Here is a 24,410-nt window from a genome sequence, read left to right as displayed (position 1 = left end):
CCCACTTTCGATGCGCTGAGGTCCCGTCGAGATGCGACTTGGCATCGCAACAGGTAGATCGGATCCGGCTATTGGAGTGGTTGGCGTCCCCAACCCTCCTGATCGCCGGCCCGATCTCTCCTCCGCAGTCAGCAACGGCGAGATTGTGGGAATCTTGATCGGCCGGAAGCCAAGCCCCCGCGGGAGACGGGGTGGCCACTGGCGAGCGAACGCCCATCTTGGTCTCACATGTGGAATGCCGCGCCGCCAGTGAATTCCCGTCGACGGGGAGGTGGTGGCTGATCCCATCACCGCACCCATGAACGGCGTTAGACCCCCCGCCCTTCTCGCAGAGATCTGCATCCACCGGGGCGGAAGTCGCCTGCGGTGTCGCCGCAGCAGCCTCCCCCCGCATCCCACGGGCATCTGTTTCACAATCTGTTTGCTGAGAAGACGGGCATGGAAGATGCAGAGTCAGGTCAGGGTTCATGATATGCACAGGTGGTGCAGTACAGTCTTGAGCAGACACAAGTGTTGTCAAACTTTCCGTGACACAATTCAGAGTTTCGGGCAGGTTTAAATTCTTGCAGACCAGCAGAATGTATACATGATCTGATTCGTGCGAGCAAGGCCTGGACTGTTGCAAGACGACCTGCGTTATCGTGTTACTAAGTTTTCAGCTTCGGATGGTTCCACGAATTTCAGGGAAGATCAAAGCAAAGAGCGGTCATTGCCAGAAAAATACAGGTTGATCTAAACACGATCCACAAAAGTAAGTGTGAATGAGAGAACCTTCCAAACATGTGGGCTCTGATTTTCAAAGGCGTCTAAGACCACGGGAGACGAGTCATGAGGTCGTCGTGTGACAGTCGCATCACAAGCTGCAAAAATCAGCGTAAGAAAGGAAGAAGTGCACAGTAAGAAAAACAGAAGTTAATTGCATGGCTCACTTGACTAATGGAGAGATGAAAAAAAAGAAGTAACAAGTAAAAAAGTGTGCTGCTAGTGAAATTGGCTAGATTAAGCACGAGCTTATGCACAACATTGTCTCGGTCTGCGGACGCCCGAACCCTATAAATCTGCTTTTGCGGCTTAATGAAATATTCAGGTGGTCTGTAAAAGCACCCCGATGGCCTTCATAAAAACAAACATTGGGTTGGAAGCTCCCTTGGTCAATGTTCGTTTTTTTTTTCTTGGCCTCAAGTGATAGATCATCAGACAGTAGCCCAATTCACTTAATTACTCCACTTGCATTTCTCTGCTCCTAATAAAGTTATGATATGATAAGAGGTGAGATAATGTTTGAGTGGAGCATATTTATTTCTGAGAACATTTCCGTTCATTTTTTTTTTGAAAAGTCGCTTGCATGTTGGCCACGGTGCTCTAATCGTTTCCCTGTTTACCGGAGAAGGCTTCCAGAGCTGTGAAGCAGACATGACGCTGTCCATTGTCCGCAGCTACTACAGCCATGGATAGAGCGTGAGCACCGTGGCGATAGGCTAAGAAAATATCTACACTCGAGTCCGAGGAAATTAGATGTGCGCCGACTTGGGGCCTCAGTGCTCAGAATTTTCTTCCTCGTATCTCATCTCCTGGCCAGTGGATCCATATCTCATCACGCGTCCAAAAAATCCATATCTCATCATCTGCACTTCTTTTCACTCTGAGCACACCAAGCACAAACTAGAGGAATCGATTGAGAGCTAGAGGCCTAGAGCTCAATGGAGGGGGTAAGTGCTTCGCACGGTGTGTTGGGTCCCCTGTTGGTGAAGCTCACCGGTTTGCTTGCCGGTGAGTGTTCCCGGCTGAAAGGCGTCCGCCGAGAGATCCGCTCGCTCAAAGCTGAGCTGACAGGCATGCATGCCGCGGTCCACAAGTACACAATGCTGGAAGATCCCGATGTCCAGATGAAGGCGTGGATATCGCTGCTGAGGGAGCTGACCTATGATATCGAGGATGTCATCGACAAGTTCATCCACCAGCTCGGTAATGGCGGCCAGCACCAGGGTGGCTTCAAGGAGTTCTTCCGCAAGACCGCTCGCCGTCTCAAGACTCTGGGGTCTCGTCGCGGTGTCGCGAACAAAATCGATGATTTGAAGATTCGTCTCAAGCAGGTAAAAGATTTGAAGACTAGTTACAAGCTGGATGATATTAACTGCAGCAACTTTGAACATTCAGTTGTGGACCCCCGCTTGTCTGCTCTGTTTGTTGATGAAGCACAGCTTGTGGGAATTGATGGTCCAAGAGATGAGCTTGCCAAGTGGATGTTGCAAGATGAAAATGGCTCGACCAGGCATCGCAAGGTGTTGTCCATTGTTGGCTTTGGTGGGTTGGGAAAAACAACACTGGCCAAGGAGGTCTACCGTAAGATCCAGGGGCAATTTCATTGTCATGCTTTTGTCTCAGTCTCGCAAAAGCCAAACGTAAAGAAAATTATGAAGGATTTGATATCCCAGGTGCCTTGCAAGAAAGATTTTACAGAATGTATCAACACTTGGGATGAAACAAAGTGTATTGCAAAGCTCAAAGAACTCTTGCAGGATATGCGGTAATTTCACCCCCATCCCCTCCTCTTTAAAAAAAGAGGTGTGCTTCGGTACAACCCCCCTCCCCCACAAAACGTATAAAGGAGAATGTATACCCACCTCGTATTGTACACTATAGGCCGTCATACGTATACTATATGAGGTGGATATACGTATAACGGACTATAGTGTACAATACGAGGTGGGTATACATTCTCCTTTATACGTTTTGTGGGGGAGGGGGTTGTACCGAATCAAAAGTGTTAAAAAATATATCTAGGATTATTTCTTGCTACTAGTTTGACTATACTGTAATGAAAAAGAATCGAACTGTAAACGATATTTATAGGAGTTAAAGATTAGTGGTGTACTCAAAATATTTCTGGTGAACCTTTAAACTGTAAACAAGTTCATTGGTTGTCGAAACATGAGTACTTTGAGTCCTTTGACTTAAAATAGACTTCAAAGTATGCTCCGATCACACACGCTGGATATTCAAACAAGTGTTGTAGACGATTTATTTACTCACAAGTGTTGTGAAACGAACCTTCTATAACCATTTTTTTTTTGGAAAAGGAGGAACGAAGCCCCCGGCCGTGAAACAAACATTGTTAAAGTGAGATCTTTTTTGAACTTAAGTTGGTTAGCTTTGTGTTCCACTATGACTAATGTCTTTTTAAGTAAGAAAACTACAGGTGGGTAACATAAGCAATAAGCACATGGTAGACATTAATTAACTTGTCGAGTACTCACAGCTTATATGATGCTTAAGGTATCATGGTTTACTTCTTATTTCCTTTTTGAGTTTTTAGTACCATCCTCTTGGTTCCTAGTGTATTTTTGTGTGTATGGTTGAATAGCTTACTAATGGCATTTTCGTACCTTCAGGTTTTTTACATGAACTCTTTTTCATAGTTTGTTGACATTATCTACTTATATCTATCAGGTATCTCATTATCATTGATGATATATGGTCCATATCAACATGGAACACTATTAAGTATGCTTTCCCAGAGAATAATTTTTCTAGCAGAATTATTGCTACTACACGCATTGTTGATGTAGCAAGATCATGTTGTCTATACAGTAATGGCCTCATGTATGAAATGGAAGCCCTTAGTGATCTCCACTCCAAAAGATTGTTTTTCAAAAGAATATTTGGTTCCCAGGACTGCTGCCCTGATGTGCTAAAACAAGTTTCAAACAAAATACTGAAGAAATGTGGAGGCCTTCCATTGGCAATTATTAGCATATCAAGTTTATTGGCAACGAAACCGATGGTGAAAGATGAGTGGGAGAGGGTCAGAAGGTCTATTGGTTCCGCATTGGAGAAAGACCGAAGTTTAGATGGAATAAATAGCATACTATCACTTAGCTACAATGATCTTTCACCTAATCTTAAGACCTGTTTGTTATATTTAAGTCTATATCCTGAGGATTGTGTGATTGAAAGAGATATTTTAGTGAGGCGATGGATAGCAGAAGCCTTTATCTCTGAAGAGCGTGGGCAAAGCAAACATGAGGTTGCAGAGAACCACTTCTATGAGCTAATTAACAAAAACATGGTCCAACCTGTAGAAATTGGCTGTGATGGAAAAGCTCGTGCTTGTCAAGTTCACGATATGATGCTTGAGCTCATTATTTCAAAATCGGTAGAAGATAATTTCATTTCTTTGGCAGGCCACGGTCAAACTGATTTGGTAAATTCTCATGGTCTTATTCGGCGACTATCAGTCCAGCATATCGACCAAGAGCTTGCATCTATATTGGCGAATGAAGATCTGAGTCATGTGCGATCTCTAACAGTGACCGAATCAACTTGCATCAAACACTTGCCTATGCTTGTTCGGTTTGAAGCTTTGCGTGTACTAGAATTTCAAAATTGTGCGAGTGTGAACAAGTATGATATGGAAGGTATAGATAAACTATTCCAGCTGAAGTACCTGAGCTTTAGGGGCACTGACATGTCAAAGCTACCATCAGGAATTGTGAAGCTATATGGTCTGGAGACGCTAGATATTAGAAATACACAGATAGAAGAATTGCCCACTGGAATTATTCGGCTTGTTAAGCTACAACATCTACTCACTGCAAGATATCCCGGTCCTCATGGTGAAATAAAGTTACCAAATGGGATTGGAAATATGAGGAACTTACAGGCGATCTCGGGATTTAATATTATCAAGAGTCCATTACGTGCAGTCGAGGAATTAGGGAATCTGAATCATTTGAAAGAACTCCATCTACAGTTGGACGGTGGGGGATCGCAGGAATACAAGAGCCACGAAGAGATGTTACTCTCCTCACTCTGCAAGCTTGTCACTTGCAAACTCCAGTCTTTATGGATATACTCTCCGGATTCAACACCCATCCAGTTCTTAGATTCTTGGTCCCCTCTTCCATATAACCTCCAAACATTTTGGATGACCACGAGCTACTATTTACCAAAGATGCCAAAGTGGATTGTATCAGCACTCACCAGTCTTGCATACCTGAACATTAATTTGATTGAAGCAACAGAGGAGGATCTGCGGATGCTGGGAGAGATGCCGGCCTTACTTTGTCTGAGTATAACATTCAATACTTTCCAAAAAGAAAGGCTTGCGGTACAAGGCATTGCGTTTCCGTGTTTGAAGGAATTATACCTAATCTGCTGGGAAAATGCAATTTACTTGACGTTTGAAGAAGGGGCACTGCCAAAGTTGGAGAAGCTTGTGGTGCCGTTTTTTGTTTCAATGGCAGAAGAGTATGGGTTCTACTTGGGACTTGGCCACTTCCCGTGTCTGAGAGATGCCATATTTACTCTTTGCAATTATGTAGGCACATCTTCCGTAAGCTGCTCTGCTGCAGCTGATTGTATAAGGAGCGAGGCAAATAGCCATCCCAATCATCCCAGGTTATCTATCCGGGACCGAGTTGGAAGAAAGCTACACTGACGAGGAAGAGAGCTAGCTGTCAGGGAACTGTTATATCATGACATTTGACTACCAATGCAAGAGGTATTAATCATAATTATCAATTCCGTATAACACTTCCTGACGCCCATACGTGACATGTTCTTCATTCGTCTATTCAGGGAATCTTCTGTTAAACGCAAGGGCATCACAGAGGAAGTGGTGTTAGTTGCTCTGCTACATGGTACTATTTGCTTTACAGGGAATACTGTAATTTAAGAATTTGTTGCGTTGCTTACTATTTTTAAGAATTAGTGTGTGTGTACTTGTGTAACTTAATTTGATCTCAGGTCTCATAAGAGTTGAAACGATGTCTTGTCACTCCAATACTCTGAACTCTTCTACTGTTGCTTGAACTGTTGTGCTGTAAACTGCTTCACCTGGTTTCAGTCTCAGAGATGTAAGGGTGGCGTGGGAGATTTGGGATGTACAGTAGGTAAATGATTCAGTAGAAAGTACCTAGCATTGAACTTCTGGCTAACTGCATCAACTGGGCACTTGGCAACAGCAATCATTCACGTGCTCTGCTGCCGATTGCTCTGTTTCCTTACGGTATTAAGGAAACTGACTATTATTTATAATCAAGTTCGTTGCAGTTTGATTATAACAAAGTTGAGGGTGCAGAGGTATACAAGAAGATGCAGGCAGGGTCGGGTCAGGTGCAGAAGCTGTACGTATCGATGGCCGGGTACAGCGCTTTGGTGCCCTGTGGATCATGGAGTGACACCCCAAGTGTACGTATTGATGAAATGCTGCTGAACGTGTTTTTTTTTTTTTGCTGAAACGTGTTCTTGGACATGTCGAGTTGTGCTACTCGGAGATGCTCAACATATAAATCTTAAGCAAAAAATGTTCACATAGAGATCTTAGGCAGCATAGCACAACGGGAGCCTCACCCGCTATTTTTTTTTTTTGAAAGCGAGCCAAAAGATTTGCTTCATTCATTAATGAAAAATTCTATTTAGAAGCGCAGCATGGCGGACATCCCGTGCGCGGCGGCTTGCATGTTCTTTTTTCATGCATGCATTCAATGATGTCATCAGATTAGTTCTAAATGATCGAAATTCAAAAACTTTTATCTCTTAAACCGTTAATTCGATCGATTATTCGTTTTCGCCGTTGACTTTGTTTCGATGAAATCTTCAAAACTAGATCCCATGTCGACATGTTTCGATAACTTTTTTTTGCTCGTACTTACCACATTTGTTGCACTTACTTATCATATTAATAAGTACTTACTTGTCTGATAAAAAATAACTTAATCGTCAAATTTTTGGAAATTGCGTATAAATATGACATCTCGACATAATTAAAATGGCAAGCAGAAACAACTTTTTTTAGGCGATTATGCGCAAAAATATGACAACTCGAATATTTAAAACCGGTGACCACAAAAGATCTTTTTTGTCATCGTTTATAAATATGATAACTCGGCATAGTTAAACTAATAAGCACATAAAATAGTTTTTTTTGGCAAAGTTGTATGTAAATACGACAAGTTTGCATATTTAAATTGACAAACACAACCTATGACATGCTTTTATATCATGTATAATGAAAACTGCTACAAGGTTTTGTACGAAACAACATTAAAAAGTGTCAATTAAGTTATTTTTTCAGACAAATAAGTGGTTAATAATATGGCAAGTGGGGTAAAAAATATGGCAAATATGAATGAAAAAAAGTTGACAGAACATGTCGACATGAGATCTAGTTTCGAAGAACTCGTCACAAGAAAGTCAATGGTGAAAGCGGATCATCGATTGCATTAATGATTTTGTAGATAAAACTTTTTAAATTTCAAACATCAAAAGGAATCTTGATGACAACATTGCATGCATGTAGTAGTTTTCAATAGACATGATGATATCATTGCATGCATGCATGCATAAAAGAGATACGTAGTGGATGATTAATAGTGTGTTAATTTTTGCATTGAAAGGTGATTAACTGAGCCGCCGCACGGCAAGACGCAGGTGCGGCGCTGCTCCCTAGCGTTGTCCTTCATTAATTAAGAAAGAAGTGCATTACATCGGCTTCACAACATAGCCCGTTAGAAAAGATACAACACCATCAAATAAAAGTAGGAGGGAGGCGTTGACTCTCGCTGCATGATGACACTCAGATGCTCCCGACAGTGATCCATAGTTTGGCCTTGTCCTTTATGAGCTTGAGAATGTAGAAGCAAGGCGTTGACTTTATTTCACTCATTCCAAACAACCCAACAAACAAGCATAGTGAGGGAAGCCAGGGTCTTCGAGGGCGCGTTAGTGGGCTTCGACATATTGATCCATCAACTCTTTGTGCTCCAGTCCGCCCCCACCTATTGGTCTCGAGTGCTCATAATCCCACCCACTCCGTCATCATTCGTCAAACCCGCATCGTGTATCAACATTTGTAAAACAGGTGGGCAGATGTTTTGTTCGCACACTTGTAAATGGTGCAAAGGCCATAATTTTCCCAAGCTCTTCTCGCCAACCTGTCGGCCGTCCAAATCCTGTTTTGCATCGCCAACCAAGAGAAAAACTTGACCTTTGGGGGTGACCAAGCCTTTCAGGTGGTCTTATTCACGGAAGTCGTCATTGAGCCCAAGAATTAGACCTTGTACGCGGAAGCAGCTGAGTATTCTTCATTTGCCTCAAATTTGCAAGAGATGTTGTCATCAATGTCCTCAACAAGGAGGACCTGCTCGAGCTTGATCCAAAGATCCACAAACTCGATAATGTGGTTGACCATGAGGTTGATGGACGTGTTGACCTTGTGCACCCATGCATGGTCTCGCAATGCATCGCGCACCACCCATCTCTTCCACTTGGAGGCTGCAAAAATAAGTGGGGTCATATGCTTCGCCTTTTTCCCTTGCAACCATGGAGCATCGCGAACGACGTCTTGCCACCATTGCCAATGGAAATAACAGTCGAGGCATAAAAGAGGTCCATGTCAACATCATTGCACGTGTTCCCGAGGCCCACCCACAACTTGGTGGGATCCTTCCATTCCCACCATGACCATCTCAGTCGAAGAGCTCTCGCAAATTTTCCCAACTGAAAAATGCCAAGCCCACCAATGTGAGTGGGTCGGTAAACAGTTTCCCAATTAACTTTATATTTTGCACCGATGGATTTCTCACTAGCAGACAACAGGAAGGCGCTCTCAATACCGTTGACACTTTTTAGAACACTTTGAGGAATCACAAGCGGTGTGATGTAGTACACAACTTGTAAAGTGAGGACCGATTTGACTAGAGCCCATCGTAGTAATGTTCCTTCCTTGCCAAGGAGGCAGTCCTGCGGCAACCTTGTCCTCAAAATATTGAAAGTCCACCCTCTTCTGTTTCCACATGGATAGTGGGAGCCCAATATACTTAAGAGGAAAATCGACCTAACGCTTTTGATGATGGCAGACATGTCGGCGATGGACGAACAGGTGAACGTGTGGTACCTCGCGCATCGTGGCCTCATCGTAAACCATATGCCCATGTCGTCGGCGACCGCGGCGGCAACACCAATGACGACGCCCAGCCCGAGCGCAGAAACCACGGCGACAATGAGCCCGACTACGCTGACGCCGAGCCCGACCCCGGCAGCCAGTCCTGCGGCAGAGGAGCCGAACTACGCAGAGCCGTCGGCCGTTTGATTCGTTTCACGTCTACGATATCTTCCTTTTGATCGTCGAACTATTGGGTGTGGTTGATCGCCGAGCTATGACATGCTGATCGCCGACTTATGGCATGATGACCGCCGAACTAGTGACGTCTTTTGGCAGCGGAAAGTTATTATGTGGGGGCCAAAACCTAAGAGCGCAACTGAAAACTCACTTGCCCGAAGGCAAAAGGCATTCGCCGAATGCGTTTGGGGGGGGGGGGGGGGGGGGGGATGGCTGGAGTTGCTCTTACTCTTCACTATGAAGATAATAACACTTACTACTATGAGTAGTCTAATAAGGTGGCTTCACGTGCCTCCACATCGAGACCAACGTTTTTATGCTTGGACTGAACGTGCCCCAACAGATTCCATCTTGAAGGGATAGGTGAGACACGATAGATATTACAACAATTTGAAAATGCTTATAGCTACAGAATACACACGAATATAAAATGAAGCTGATGAGACGATACATGTGATACATTAGCGTCGTTTCAAACTTGTGGTTACATCGAGAACAGGGAAATAAAGAGGGACAAGTTGGCTCATCAATCCAAGTAATCCAAGTGCTCCGTCGCCTGCGTGCATGCTTTTGCTTCATAGGGCCGCGCACGCGCATGTGAGACCGTGTGTGGGGGTATAGGTAGTTTCTTTGTTAGTTCGTTCAAATGGGGTTGCTGGGACAATTACATATACGAGTAATCACCCTAGCTAATTCTTCTAGCAAGCTTGTCGTCGACCTGTGTGCATCAGCGTCCATCACTATAAGTCATGCGCGCAAGCGCATTACTATTTTGTTTTTCATATTATGTACTTTCTTCATTTCCTTATATAAAGCTACTATAAAAAATATATTTTGCATATATATAAGGTCTTCAACATTAATCGAGCGAAAAATTAATGATATTTATTCGTTTTATCAACTTATATGTAGTACTTGCATGCATATATTGATAATGACACGTAGCTACTTTTTTTATTCATATCTTACATGCATGTAGTGTATTAATGATTCCGGTTAATAAAAAGAAAATTCATCTTGCAAAGTAATCATTAAATTTTATCGTGATATCTGTAATTCGACTTTTGTGGAACCTTTCATTTTCCTTCCCTCGGTCCCCAATAGAAACCCATTTTTTAGCCCCTCAAGAAAAAAATGATTCGCTCGCGTCACCTCCAGGGGGGCGACTCGGGCGCCCTAGCCGCCGCCGCCCTCGACCTCCCTCCTCCCCTGCTTCCCCGCCACCGCCGGAGGAGGCCGGCGACCGAAGCTCGCCCGGCGGACGGCGGACGGCGGGCCTTCTTCCCTTCTTTATGAGGGGATCCTCTGGCTGAGATTCGACGGCGACTCTGGGCATACGGCATGGAGGCGGAGTTGGTGCGCTCGGGCGGCGGCCCTATGGGATCCCGGTGGCGCTGCGGGGCCTCGCGGCGGCGGATCTGGGGTTCCCCACCCCAGATCGGTTCTCCTCCGGGTAGCAGGCTCGGGCGCCGTCCGGTGGCTCTAAGCGGTGGTGGGCGCGTGTCTTGACCGTCCTCCTTCACGGATGGGATTGAGGGTGGCAGGAGGCGTTGGCGTGTTGTTGGATCTGAACAAGGTTGTGGCGCCATCCCCTTCGTCAGGGATGACGGCCAGGTGGTGGGTCCTTGTGGCGTCGCCGGTGGCGGCGGATCTTGGGATCCTGCTCGTGGGGACGTCGCAGGATGTGGTGGCCCGTGCAGCAGAGATGGGTTTTTCGAACAGATCTGGATGAAAACTTGCTTTCGGCTATTGCCAACGCCAGCGATGGCGGCACTATCTACGTCATTCCCTTCCTGAAGGCATCACCGAGGAGAAGTTCAAGGCCACTCTCTGCTACCTTCGGGGGAAACCGTAGATCAGTAGATCAGATGACGGTGACGCTCTGGTGTCGTTTCCCCCTTGGGGGCATCATTCATGGAGGTACACACGGGTTCGAGGGACCATTGGTCGGCATCTACGGTGGAGCGGCGTTCCCTGTGACACATCGACGTCGTGGAGTCTTGGCGGAGAGACGCAACAAAGTCTCGATGATGGATGCGTGATGATGAGCGTGTGTAGGGAGGAGGCGTTGTTTGTCGCCGTGGGGGCATCGACGACAGGCCTTGCAAGTTCGATGCGTCAGTAACTGTTCTGAAGATGGATTGATGGAAGGCGGCGGCGACGACCTATGGGCTTACGTCGGACCGGTTTGTGCCCCTGACCCGGTATGTGGCTCGATCGGGGCCTCCGACTTTAGATGTTAGGCTAGGTGAGAGGTCTGGGTATGTGGCTCACACTTTTTGCACCCCTTCATCATTGGATAGGAGTAGCGACATATGTTGCCAAGAGGGCGACTTCACACATATTGATGTATTGTTTTGTAAGATCTTTATAAATAATTAATAAAATGGCTGCATGCATCTTCCAGATGCAGGGGTCATCCTCCTTTTCTAAAAAAATCGAGTTTGTGGTCCTGTATAAGGAAATGGAGGGATAATGAGATAGATGTTAACCAAGTGTTCTTTTGGGGAAAAAAAAAGGAGGAACGAAGCCCCCGGCCTCTGCATCAATCGATGCATACAGCCATATCTTTCATACTCATAAAGATTGAAGTTGATGGTGACTTCACACGTGGAACCAACAACCTTCATCATCAATAAACAAATGCACCCCTATCCACATGTATGGACTAACAACCTTCAAGAGACATAAATAAATGGGTGTAATTTTACTAATATGTGAAATCTAACAAATACAAACAAGTACTCTACTAATTTCAGGTGGGACCAACACATATAGAAGATACAAATAAAAAATGGAGATATGTGAATCCAACTCAAAAATATGTTCTTATTTTGAGTCTCTCTTCCTAACCAAGTGCTTTCCAGTTCTATATCACAGAACAAGTGAGTGAACAAACTGTGATTCCAAAGCGACGATAGACCTTGTCTTCCAACCCGATCCATGATCTTGTGCAGACAACATACAAATGTCTATTCTCATATGTTTAAACATTCGAAACGTTATTATGTCTTGCAAAGGACCTCCTGTGACCACTTAAGATTATCCAATTCATGTCGCATGATCTTTCCTTGTATTTTCACTCTTTTTAACCATGAACCGCACACAAAGGCTTTTGAAGACTATCTAAGCCAGTGCCCTAACTTATATTTTTTCGTTTCGTAGCAATGCACGGACTGTACTAGTTATTAAAAAAACATATATCTAGATGTAGCTGACTAAAATGTTGTTTGGCTGGCATAGATATTAAAATGCGGTAGGACACTTCCGGTAAACGCGGGCTTGGCACGCTGTATGCGCACCACTTCCCTGGATGGCCTAGGGAGCTGTAAACCACACTTGTCCATTCTTTACACTCACATGCTCATGGTTCGGCCACTGAACTAAAACAAAACGCCATAAGAATCTTGCAGTTAGAGTCCTCTTTCTGCACCACTCTCCACTCTGAGCACACACCAATCACAAACCGAGAGATGGGTTCGAGAGAGGAATAGAGAGATCAATGGCGGTGGTGAGTTCTTCGCTGGGCGTGCTGGGTCCCCTGCTGGCGAAGCTCACTGGTTTGCTTGCCGATGAGTGTGCCCGCCTGAAAGGTGTTCGCCGCGAGATCCGCTCGCTCAGATCTGAGCTTACTTGCATGCATGCTGCAGTCCAAAAGTACACCATGCTGCAAGATCCCGATGTTCAGGTGAAGGCGTGGATATCGTTGCTGAGGGAGCTGGCCTATGACATCGAGGATGTCATCGACAAGTTCATCTACCAGCTCGGTAACAGTGGCGAGCACCAGGGTGGCTTCAAGGAGTTCTTCCGCAAGACTGCTCGTCGGCTCAAGACGCTGGGCTCTCGTCGTGGAATCGCCAAACAGATTGAAGATCTGAAAATTCGTCTCAACGAGGTAAAAGAGTTGAAATGTAGTTACAAGCTGGATGATATTGTTCCCTTTGAACATTCAGCAATCGATCCCCGCCTGTCTGCTCTTTTTGTTGAGGAAGCACACCTTGTGGGCATTGATGGTCCAAGGGATGATCTTGCCAATTGGATGCTGGATGATGAAAATAGCTCAACCAAGCACCGCAAGGTGCTCTCCATTGTTGGCTTCGGTGGGTTGGGAAAAACGACACTAGCGAAGGAGGTCCACCGCAAGATCCAAGGACATTTTGACTGCCATGCTTTTGTCTCAGTCTCACAAAAGCCTAATGTCAAAAAAACTATGAAGGATTTGATCTCTCAGCTGCCTTGCAAGAAAGATTTTAAAGAAGGTATCGACACTTGGGATGAAACGATATGTATTGCGAAGCTTAAAAAGCTCTTACAAGATAAGAGGTAATTTCAGCCCCCTTTTATTTAACAAATATATTTAGGATAACTTCTTAATACTAGCCTGACTATACTGCAATGAAAAAGAATCAAACTATAACAAATATGTATAGAGGCTAGAGATCAGTGTTGTACTCAAAGGACTCATAATATTTCTCATGATCCTTTAAAGCACGAATAACATGCGCATATGTCGTCGAAATATGAGTATATATATTGTATTAAAATATACTTCTAAGTATGCAAACAAGTGTTCTAGACAATTTTCTTTTACTCACAGAAGTATAGTAAAATGATGCTTGTATGATCATTTTTTTTAGAAAAGGAGGCGAAGCCCCGGCCTCTGCATCGATGGATGCATACGGCCATATTGCTTGTATGATCATGAGGCAAACATTGTGAAACTGAGATCAATTTTAAACATCGTTCCAACTATGGCTAAAGTTTTTGTTAAGTAAGCAAACTACAGACGGAACTTAAGCAATAGGCACACATCAGACCTTAACTTGTTGAGTACTTGAACCTTATATGATGCTTAGGTTATCATGGTTTACTTGCTGTTTCTTTTTGAGTATTTTTACTCTTGGAGTTCGTAGTTTTTTTTTTTTTTTTTGTATATGGTTGAATTCTTTTGACATGACATTGGTATCTTCAGGTTCTGTAGATGAACTCTTTTTCATAGTTGACTAACAGTATCTATCATATCTATTAGGTATCTCATTGTTATTGATGATATATGGTCGATATCAGCATGGAACGCCATTAAGAATGCTTTCCCAGAGAATGATTTTTCTAGCAGAATTATAGCTACTACACGCATTGTTGATGTAGCAAGATCATGTTGTCTAGATGGTAATGGCCGCATGTATGAAATGGAAGCCCTAAGTGATCTCCACTCCAAAAGATTGTTTTTCAAAAGAATATTCGGTTCCATGGACCGTTGCCCTGATGTGCTAAAACAAGTTTCGAACAAAATACTGAAGAAATGTGGAGGCCTCCCATTGGCAATTATCAGTATATCAAGTTTGTTGGCAACAAAACCGGTGGTCAAAGATGAGTGGGAGAGGGTCAGAAGGTCTATTGGTTCTGCACTGGACAAAGACCGAAGCTTGGATGGAATGAATAGCATACTATCCCTTAGCTACAATGATCTTTCACCTAACCTGAAGACATGCCTGTTATATTTATGTATATATCCTGAGGATTATGTGATTCAGAGAGATATTTTAGTGAGGCGATGGATAGCAGAAGGCTTTATCTCTGAAGAGCGTGGACAAAGCAAACAAGAGGTTGCCGAGAACCATTTCTATGAGCTAATAAACAAAAGTATGGTCCAACCAGTGGAAGTTAGCTATGATGGAAAAGCTCGTGCTTGTCAAGTCCATGACATGATGCTTGAGCTCATTATTTCAAAATCAGTCGAAGATAATTTCATCTCTTTGGCAGGCCACGGGCAAACTGATTTTGTAAATGGTCATGGTCTTATTCGGCGGCTATCTGTCCAGCATAGTTACCAAGAGCTTGCATCTAGATTGGAAAATGAAGATCTAAGCCATGTACGATCTCTGACAGTGATAGCATCAACTTGCATCAAACACTTGCCTAGACTTGTTGGGTTTGAAGCTTTGCGTGTACTAGAATTTGAAGATTGTGAGAATCTGCATGAGTATGATATGAGTGGTATAGATAATCTAGTCCAGCTGAAGTACCTGAGCTTTAGGGGCACTGGCATGTTGAAGCTACCATCAGGAGTAGTGAGGCTATATGGTCTAGAGACACTAGATATTAGCAATACATGTATAGAAGAATTGCCCACTGGAGTTATTCAGCTCGTTAAGCTACAACATCTACTCATGGCAAGATATTCCAGCAATGATTCATACGGTGAGATGAAAATACCAAGTGGGATTGGAAATATGAGTAGTTTGCAGGTGATCTTGGGCTTAAATATTATCAAGAGTTCATTATGTGCGGTCGAGGAACTAGGGAATCTGATTGGTTTAAAAGAACTCCATGTACAGTTGGACGGTGGAGGATCTCAGCAATATAAGAGGCATGAAGATATGTTCATCTCCTCACTATGCAAGCTTAGCACCTGCAAACTTCAGTCTTTACAGATACACTCTTCTTCTTCAACACCCCTCCAATTCTTAAATTCCTGGTACCCTCTTCCATATAACCTCCAAATATTTTGGATGACCACTAACTACTTCCTACCAATGATGCCAAACTGGATTGTACCGGTACTCACCAGTCTTGCAAACCTGAATATTAATTTAAATAAAGTAACCGAGGAGGATCTGCAGATACTTGGAGAGATGCCTGCCTTACTTTGTCTAAGTATAACATTCAACACTGTCCAAAAAGATAGGGTTACCGTACAGGGCGTTGCGTTCCCATGTTTGAAGGAATTCTCCCTTATTTGCAGTCCCTTGTGTGCAAGTGCAATTTACTTGACGTTTGGAGAAGGGGCACTGCCAACGCTGGAGAAGCTTGAGCTGCCGTTCTTTATTTTAGTGGCAGAAGCATATGGGTTCTACTTGGGTCTTGGCCACCTCCCATGTCTGAGAGATGCCCATGTTACTCTCCGCAATGATGATGACAGATATTACAAATACAACTCTGCTGCAGCTGCCGCTATAAGGAACGAGGCAAATAGCCATCCCAATCATCCCAGGCTATCTTTCCGGGGTGAAATGAAAAAGAGCTCCACCGACGATAAAGAGGGCTGTGTTATATCATGACCACTCACAAGAGGTATTAATCATAATCACTGTTTTGTACAACACTTTCTGTACGCAAGGTTTCGCACGCTTATATGTGTCATGTTCTTCCTTCATCTATCAGGGATTCTTCTGTTAAACGCAAGTGCGTGATTGGAATGTTGTGCTGATGCGTGAACCCTGAACCTGAAGACGTCCAAGAAGAAGTGGTGTTTAGTTGCTTTGCTACATGGTATTGTTCGGTTCTCAGGGAATCTTGTACTACCAAAATTTGTTGCATTGATTACTATTGCTGTTAAGAATTATTAATCTCACTACTAGGTGAAGTTTCCCTATTTTGTGTGTACTTGTGTGTACTTGTGTGTAACTTGGTCTGATGGACCGTTCATTAAGTTACCTTTATATGCACTTTCTATGACCTGCTTGCAGATAACGTTCCCATGCAGGTTTTCAGTCAGCATAGCTCAACAGGGGCCTCACCCGCTAGGCCGCCCTACTGAACTTGCCGCGAGCACATAGATGAGGTTTGAGACCAAATTCCGAGTTCCAGACTGCTTTAAATCATAACCTTTTTTAGACACTTTAATTAAATCATTACTTCGCACCAGCAGCAGAGGAACTAGGACCGGCGGCACGAAGCCATGAACGGGAGTCACGTAAGAAGGTGCTTGATACGTTTTAGTCTCATGACTAAAACTAGTGAAATTAAAACTTGCTAGCCTCATTCATGCTTGAATTCAAATACTAAAGAGACTAAAATCAAGTTAGTGAGCATTTATTATCCTTCAAATCCTTCAATCCAGAGCTCTCGCCTGTGTTAAAGGAGAAGAGTTAAATGAGGAGAGAGAGGACTAATCCACGTTTTAGTAGGGATACCCCTGACTAATTTTTTTTAATCTTAAGATTAGTTTTAACCCCTCTTTAGTAAGGGGTGCTTGGAACTTTAACCTTTTACAAAGACTATTTTTAATCAGACTAAAATAAGTCCGTTAGATCCAAGCATCTTTAAGTGAATGGGCTGGGCTCAAAATATGGCTGAACTGGAAAATTTGAGCGGTACAATAAACGCTCGGGGCGCACCAGAAATTTTGTCAAAACGGAAGGGGAAGCGCTGAACTAGTGCACCTAATACAGTAGCTGGTTTCAGTCTCAGGGATGAAAGCGGGGCGCGAGATTGACGGCGTACAGTAGGGAAAATGATTCAGCAGCAAGTATGAAGAACCAACACTGCATCTACTCGGCCACCGCTTGCCATTGGTGTATATATGCACTTACATACCCTGACGTCGCCTGATGGAAGTGGCTGATGAGAATGAGGAACCTTGCAACGGCCGGTCATTCGGGGCCAATAGCTCCTGTGCGACGTCTTTCCTGGGAATTGGATGGAATGAGACGTTGTTCGACAGAATGGCTCGACAGCGACACTTTTGAGCGAGTAAATAGCTCCTGTGCGACATGGTCTTTAAGCTGAACTGATATCCTCATTAGCTGTTATGGGTTGGACCCACAACGTATCCACGTAAGCGCGGGACCCACCACTTGTCCAGTAAGCGCGGGACCTACCTCGTCGCGGCTAGAAGCGATTCCGCCCGTGCCCGTCCGTCCGCCGCCGCCCATTGCTTTCCCCTTTCCCCATTCTTCTTCTTCCTCGGGTCTCCGGCGACCTAGTGCAGATGTCCACCTCCTCGGCCACGCAATCAAACTGGCGTCAATATGGTCCAGTGATGCTCACAAGGTGCCCTAACTGCCCACACCCACAGCCTCTCAAACGGTTGGTGACTAAGACGGATGAGAATGGCAATCTTGGGCGGGAGTTTGTGAAATGCTTGAGCAAACCAATGGCAGGAAGGGATGGCAAGGTTAGATCTCGGTTCTAAGCCCGTTCTTTCGCTGTTGTTTGCTTTGATTTCTCCATATTTTGTTTTTTCTCCTCGAATTTGAGATTTAGGGTTCATTTTGTGGTTTGCAGATCCTGAAGAAATGCACACATTTCGAGTGGATTGATGAATATGTTCACATGATTAAATCTGAGGGCTACATTGATTCTAGCGTGGCCGCAACCTGGGAGCTCAATTTGGGCGGGGTGCCGCAGATGGAGAATTGGGGGAGCTCGGACAGAGGGGCGGGCAGAGTTGTGCCAATGGCGAGGTACTTGGAGTCTGAACTAACCGATGAACTGAAGAAGATAAAGAAAAATCAAAGGGAGATGATCGATTTGCAGAAGCAAGCAAATATCATGGCAGTGTTTTTTTATTGCTGTGTCATTGCTCTGTTTATGTTTCACTTGCTATTCATCGTCATTAGAGGGGGCATTTAGGTCTGTCCAGTGTAGATGATGTGATCTGTGCGCCATGACAAGTTCATGTACCTTAAATGAATCAGCAGTTTGGAACACAAATTATTCAGTTTTCATGTTGTGTTTCCTCTGTTTTTTGTTCTTCAGTTAACAAAGTACACACCCAAATTCAGTTTGCAGTAAAAAAACAAAATTGGGCTGCCGAGTGCGAGACCAAAGAAAGTTCAGCTTCAGTACAAAAAAATTATTCGTGGGCTGGCGAATAGATGTTGGGCCCAAAATAAAAACGACGGATTATAACCAGGCCCAAAGGTGTAATTTACAAAAGGTGCTACTGATTTCAATAGGAATAACCAGGCCCAAAATTATTTGACTGGTCATGTATGATTTTCAATAGGAAATAAAAACGACGAGTTATATACAACAATCTAAGTTCATTTATCTTAACATGGTTGAACATCTAATCTGATTTGTATGATTTACAAACATGGCCTAAGCGGCCTGCAAGATACAAGTGTAAAATCTACAGAGCAAGTACTACACGGGGCAACTACACGTGAGGAACGTCGGGCACGTCTTCTGACTGCTCCTTTTGTGGGGCTTACTCGCTTGAGAATGCTTGTGATGCGTGGAACAGTGGTTGGAACAGGTTCTGGCTGCTTCTTTTCTGGCCCTTACTCGCTGTTCTTTTCTGCAGAATCGCCTGTTCTGGCTGGAACGGGCCCGGCTGGAACAGGTTCTGGCTGCCAAACCGGAGCCCCTTGGTCGCTGCGGCTGCGCTCCATTGTCCCCTCCTCCATTGCTGCCTTGCTGCTCCGGGCCCTGCTGCTCCTGGGTCAACCAAACGAGAGATTAGTTCCTGATGAATGGTGACAAGATAAACACAGAACCATGAATGGTGCCCTGAATGGTGAGAAGAAAGGATCAGCCCAATACCTGGTGCACTGCGTCATGGTCACTGATAAATATATAAACTGACAGATAGCCCCAGATAAACACATAGATGTGCACAACATAGATAAGATATAAACGGGCCCGATATAAACACGGGCATCACATAAACTGGCACAACAGTACGTAGGGCACAATAGTACGGGCGATTACAATGAACTTACAGATAAGATAGTGTTTAACATTACATATACGATAGATAAGAAAGATTAAACTACGATAAACCCGGCATGGAGGGGCGACGGGCTCGCGTCTTCACTCCTCGTCGTCGGCCGGCGGGAGGTTGTAGGGGAGGGTGTGCATGGCGTGCTCGTTGGGCCAGATGCTATCGAGGTCGGTGAAGATGTTGTAGGTGGTGAAGCAGATGAACTCGCACCCGCCAAACCAGACACGGCCGAGGAGGTGATACGCGTCGTAGGGGTTGCGGAAGCGCACGATCATGCCCGTTCATCCCATGCGAGACTCGTCGATGGTGAACATCTACGGAGTTCCCACATGGAGGTGGCGATAGAGGGCGCGAAGGAAGAGCCCCGTGAACTCCCGTCCACCCCGCCAGCGCGACATTGCCCAGACCCGGAGCTGGTTCTCCACGACGACCCCAGCGGGGTACATCCTTTCCGGCCTGGTGCCGGGCGCTTGGAACATCGGGCCGTGGAACTCCATGCCGGGGCTTGCGGTTGCTTGGATGTGAGGAGGGCAAGGAGGAAGATGAAGATGTGCACGGGGCAGAGGAGGGTTAAATAGCAGGTTTTGAGCTGCATCGGTTGCGGTTCGTCGATTTAGTTGCAGCAATTAATGGATGCCGCCCATTTGCGTTTGCCTATTGGATCAAAGGGTGCGTCGCCGATTCACACACTGCGTCGAGGACTGTGTCGAGCACGCCCGCCGTTCAGACTTTCGTCGGTGCACCGCGTCGAGCATGCCCCCCTCATATTCAGAGCCCATTCAGACAGCGGTCCTCGATGCGCTGCTAATGGCTCTGATGCGACACGTGCATGCATGCAGAAAAATCGACATATGTCATGCAACAAAGAAGCACACGAAGTCAGAGGCGCGTACGCCACATCCATGCACCGATTCATTTCCAATCGTCGGATCTTCACCGAACTAACTAGATCCAACGGACAGGCCCTCACTCGGGCCCTCGATCCAAACCCCCGCTCGCCAGCCAATCAGCACACGCGGATCACGGGCGGATCACAAACATGGCGGGGTCAGATCCAACCGCTGACTCAGCAATGATCGACGGCTATAAACATGGCGGGGTTTCGGATGGGGTTTCCGGGGTTATGGGGTTTAGGGTTGCAGTGAGCTAGGGTTGAGCACAAAAAATTCAAAAAAAATCAAAAAAATATGAAACTTTCTCCCACTGTCTACTGATGCAACTACGTTGCTATAAAAAATTGATTCATGTTATATCCATGTTTAAATGAAAAAGATTCACACAATTCATGTTATTGATGGAATGATCTAGGGTAGAGCATAAGTAATTAAAAAAATTCAAAGAATACAAAACCAGCGCACATTGTGTACTTATTCAACTGAGTTGCTATAAAAAAATGGAAACTTGTTATATGCAAAGTTTAAAACCAAAATTCACACGTTCACGATATCGACGAAATGAGATAGGGTTGAACATAATTAATTCAAAAAAAATCAAAAAAATATAAAACCAGCACACATTGTCATTTTACATCACATACTTAGCAAACAAAAATATAAACTTTGATTTTGAGTCGGTCAACGTTTTTTGAAAAAGTTGACTATTTTTCAAATGAGCACAAATAATTCAAAAAAATCAAAAAAATCAAAACTTGTGCCCATAGTCCTATTATGTTGCATAGTAATAAAAAAAATATAAACATGGTATATATACAATTGCAGGAAAATGCCTTCAAGAAGATGGGATTTTGTTACAATGTATAATGTACTATGGAGGGGTTTAGGATGGGGTTTTCGGGATTTAGGGTTGCAGTGGGCTAAGGTTGAGCACAAAAAATTCAAAAAAATATGAAACTTTGTCCCACTGTCTACTGATGCAACTACGTTGCTATAAAAAAATGATTCATGTTATATCCATGTTTAAATGAAAAAAGATTCACACAATTCATGTTATTGATGGAATGATCTAGGGTAGAGCATAAGTAATTCAAAAAAAATTCAAAAAATACAAAACCAGCGCACATTGTGTACTTATTCAACTGAGTTGCTATAAAAAATAGAAACTTGTTATATGCAAAGTTTAAAACCAAAATTCACATGTTTACGATATCGACGAAATGAGCTAGGGTTGAACATAATTAATTCAAAAAAAATTAAAAAATTATAAAACTAGCACACATTGTCATTTTACATCACATACTTAGCAAAAAAAATATAAACTTTGATTTTGAGTCGGTCAACGTTTTTGTGAAAAAGTTGACTATTTTTCAAATGAGCACAAATAATTCAAAAAAAATCAAAACTTGTGCCCATAGTCCTATTATGTTGCATAGCAACCAAAAATATATATAAACATGGTTTATATACATTTGCAGGAAAATGCCTTTAAAAAGATGACGTTTACCCTACCTTATGAGGTCATTTGTCACACATTTTTCATGACTATGGCTCTAACTTAACAAAAGAGCTCAGAATGATGACATAACAACCATATTTGAGTTGTTGTGGTAGCATTAAAACATCATACCCGAGTCAAAAGTTCAACTTACTCCAAATTTGAATTTAAACCGAAATTTTTATTTTTCATCAAATTTGAAATTCAGTTTGAAAACAATAATAATCAAACAAGTTTTGATGGAAACATGTGGGTACATGGGCACATAGTGCCCAACAAATTTTATTACATGCCATAAATTTCAAATGATCAACAGTTCTATCTCTTCCGACCACGCCGTGTACCCTTCTTCGCCTTGGCATTTCTTTTTTTGGTTGTACTGCACACACAAGTTCACTGATCATCTTGGTTTTCTTCACTGGACTCGATGCTATCGCCTCATGAAACTCGATATCAGCCTCGGTTTCGATAGTTTCGACAGTGTGCACAGCTTCAGTTTCAGTTTCGACAGTGTGCACAACTTCAGTTTCGACAGTGTGCACAGCTTCAGTTTCAGTTTCGACAGTGTGCACAACTTCAGTTTCGACAGTGTGCACAGCTTCAGTTTCGACAGTTTCGACAGTGTGCACAGCTTCAATTTCGTCACTTGCAGCACCAAACTGTTCCATCCACTGACTTGTTTGCCTTCTGCTGCCACTCACTCTTCCTCTTTTTGTTGGCCAACACTGTTCAACAACAATAGGCTGACTTGGAAGCTTCCTCCTGAAAACAACAAAGCATGCCACATATTTATAATTTAAACAAAATCAGAATATGAACAAACAAAATAAACAAGCACATACTTTCTCGGATTAGGAGGAGAGAAAATGCATAGTCTGGATCCCTCTCCGTGCCCAAGTATTTGGCATCTTTTGCATTTGTTTTTGTTACCCTTTTGAGCCCTTTTTGACTTTGCATCTTTCTTGTCCTTCTTGCCCTTCTTACTACTCCCACCTTTTTCAAACCATGCTTTGAATCTACTCTGTTTAGGTCTGCCTGCCTTTCTTTTTGTTAGAGGATGACACATGGAATATTCAAGAGGCACTTTTGGCCACTGTTCCTGATCTGTAAGAGGTGGAATTGGAGTTGCATATGCAGCTCTGAATTTTGCTACCGAATAATACTCATGCAGATATGGATGCATATTTATCTTTGGTTGGCCGGCTAAGAATAGAATAGCATGATCACATGGTTTACCAGTCGCCTGTCATTCGAGGCAACTGCAATCATGCAATTCAGTGTTAACAACATGCCTCCTTCCAGTCTTGTTATCTCTAACTTCAGCACCCCACAGTGATGATTTTTCAACAGACAAATGTGTAAGACCTCTGCTTCTGTTGACCACCTGTTGCACCACTGCTGGAAGTTTATCACCTTGCAGACAATCAGCAATCTTTTTTCTCAATTCTCACAGCCGCATGAGCATGATCCTGATTTGATCAACCATGTCATGCACAGGCAAATCTTTTAGCTGCTTCACCTTGTTGTTGAAACTTTCTGCCAAATTGTTGTTGATATGGTCACACTTGATGGCAGTGTTGTATCCTCACCTGCACCATAATAAGGAATGGTAGGTGTTCAACCATGTACCAAACTCCTCACATGTTGCCATTACCTTACTAAGATGATATGAATGTGTCTGTTTAGTGTAAGATCTTGTTGCTGGCCACATTCTCCCAAATTCATCTCCTCTGAATTTTTTAATCAAATTCATCCACAAATGGCCAAAGCACTCCCTTTTCTCAGCATGTGGGAACACATTTTTAACTGCATTTTCTAGACCTTTGCATGCATCTGTGTGTATTGCCAAAGGTGACACTGGCCCTAAGCATCTTTTCAACTGCATCATGAACCATGGCCATGAAGCCTCTGTCTCTGACTGAAACAAGCCAATAGCAACTGGAAACATCCAGTTATGTCCATCTAGAGCATTACATACTGCCAACTGACCATTCCACTTGCCTGTCAAAAATGATGAGTCTATGCTCAAATATGGACGACATCCTGCTTTGAAGCCATTGATGCAAGGCTTTAAAGCCATAAATTTTTTGGAGAAATAAACCTTGCCATCCTCTGATACCTCAGTATCTATCTCGACAACACTGCCAGGTGACCTTTTCTCCACCTCTGCTTTGAAATTGAAAAGCAGCCTAAATGTGTTTGCCCAATCACCATACAAATTCTTCATTGCCCTTTGTTTAGCCTTCCACACTGTGGTATAATGCAGTTTAATGGGGTACAACTTTTCCAAGTCTACTTGAAGTCTTTTTGCAGTAGTGTTGGGTGTTTTGGCCAAAATTGGAGTTATCTTTTCTACAACCCAAATCTGTGATGTCATGCTTGATTTTTTCTGTGAACTTGTGAGACAAGTATGTTTATTAGGGATTTGGTTAACCCTGACAG

At 43.7% G+C, this 24,410-nt stretch overlaps 2 protein-coding genes across 2 annotated transcripts; both read left to right on the top strand.

The window, feature by feature from the left end:
- Positions 1-1,446: 1,446 nt before the first annotated feature.
- Positions 1,447-5,857, top strand: LOC123404439 (disease resistance protein RGA5-like). The gene is made up of 3 exons (XM_045098367.1): positions 1,447-2,527; positions 3,451-5,503; positions 5,581-5,857. The coding sequence occupies exons 1-2, from the start codon at positions 1,701-1,703 to the stop codon at positions 5,438-5,440; spliced, it is 2,817 nt and encodes a 938-aa protein (XP_044954302.1). The 5' UTR covers positions 1,447-1,700; the 3' UTR covers positions 5,441-5,503; positions 5,581-5,857.
- Positions 5,858-12,548: 6,691 nt separating this feature from the next.
- Positions 12,549-16,438, top strand: LOC123403474 (disease resistance protein RGA5-like). The gene is made up of 3 exons (XM_045097412.1): positions 12,549-13,447; positions 14,154-16,198; positions 16,289-16,438. The coding sequence occupies exons 1-2, from the start codon at positions 12,627-12,629 to the stop codon at positions 16,183-16,185; spliced, it is 2,853 nt and encodes a 950-aa protein (XP_044953347.1). The 5' UTR covers positions 12,549-12,626; the 3' UTR covers positions 16,186-16,198; positions 16,289-16,438.
- Positions 16,439-24,410: the final 7,972 nt, after the last annotated feature.

The sequence above is a fragment of the Hordeum vulgare genome, chromosome 6H, assembly GCF_904849725.1.
Source record: "Hordeum vulgare subsp. vulgare chromosome 6H, MorexV3_pseudomolecules_assembly, whole genome shotgun sequence".
Classification (NCBI taxonomy): Eukaryota; Viridiplantae; Streptophyta; class Magnoliopsida; order Poales; family Poaceae; genus Hordeum; species Hordeum vulgare.
The sequence above is the reverse complement of the archived record's forward strand: the minus strand, read 5'-3'. Positions and strand labels throughout refer to the sequence as shown.

What these genes read in the sequence shown, in the direction of transcription:
- LOC123404439 (XM_045098367.1), top strand. Translation starts at nt 1,701, where the DNA reads ATGGAGGGGGTAAGTGCTTCGCACGGTGTGTTGGGTCCCCTGTTGGTG. An exon ending in GAACTCTTGCAGGATATGCG is followed by an intron (nt 2,528 to 3,450) that starts GTAATTTCACCC and finishes TATATCTATCAG; the next exon opens with GTATCTCATTATCATTGATG.
- LOC123403474 (XM_045097412.1), top strand. Translation starts at nt 12,627, where the DNA reads ATGGCGGTGGTGAGTTCTTCGCTGGGCGTGCTGGGTCCCCTGCTGGCG. An exon ending in AAGCTCTTACAAGATAAGAG is followed by an intron (nt 13,448 to 14,153) that starts GTAATTTCAGCC and finishes CATATCTATTAG; the next exon opens with GTATCTCATTGTTATTGATG.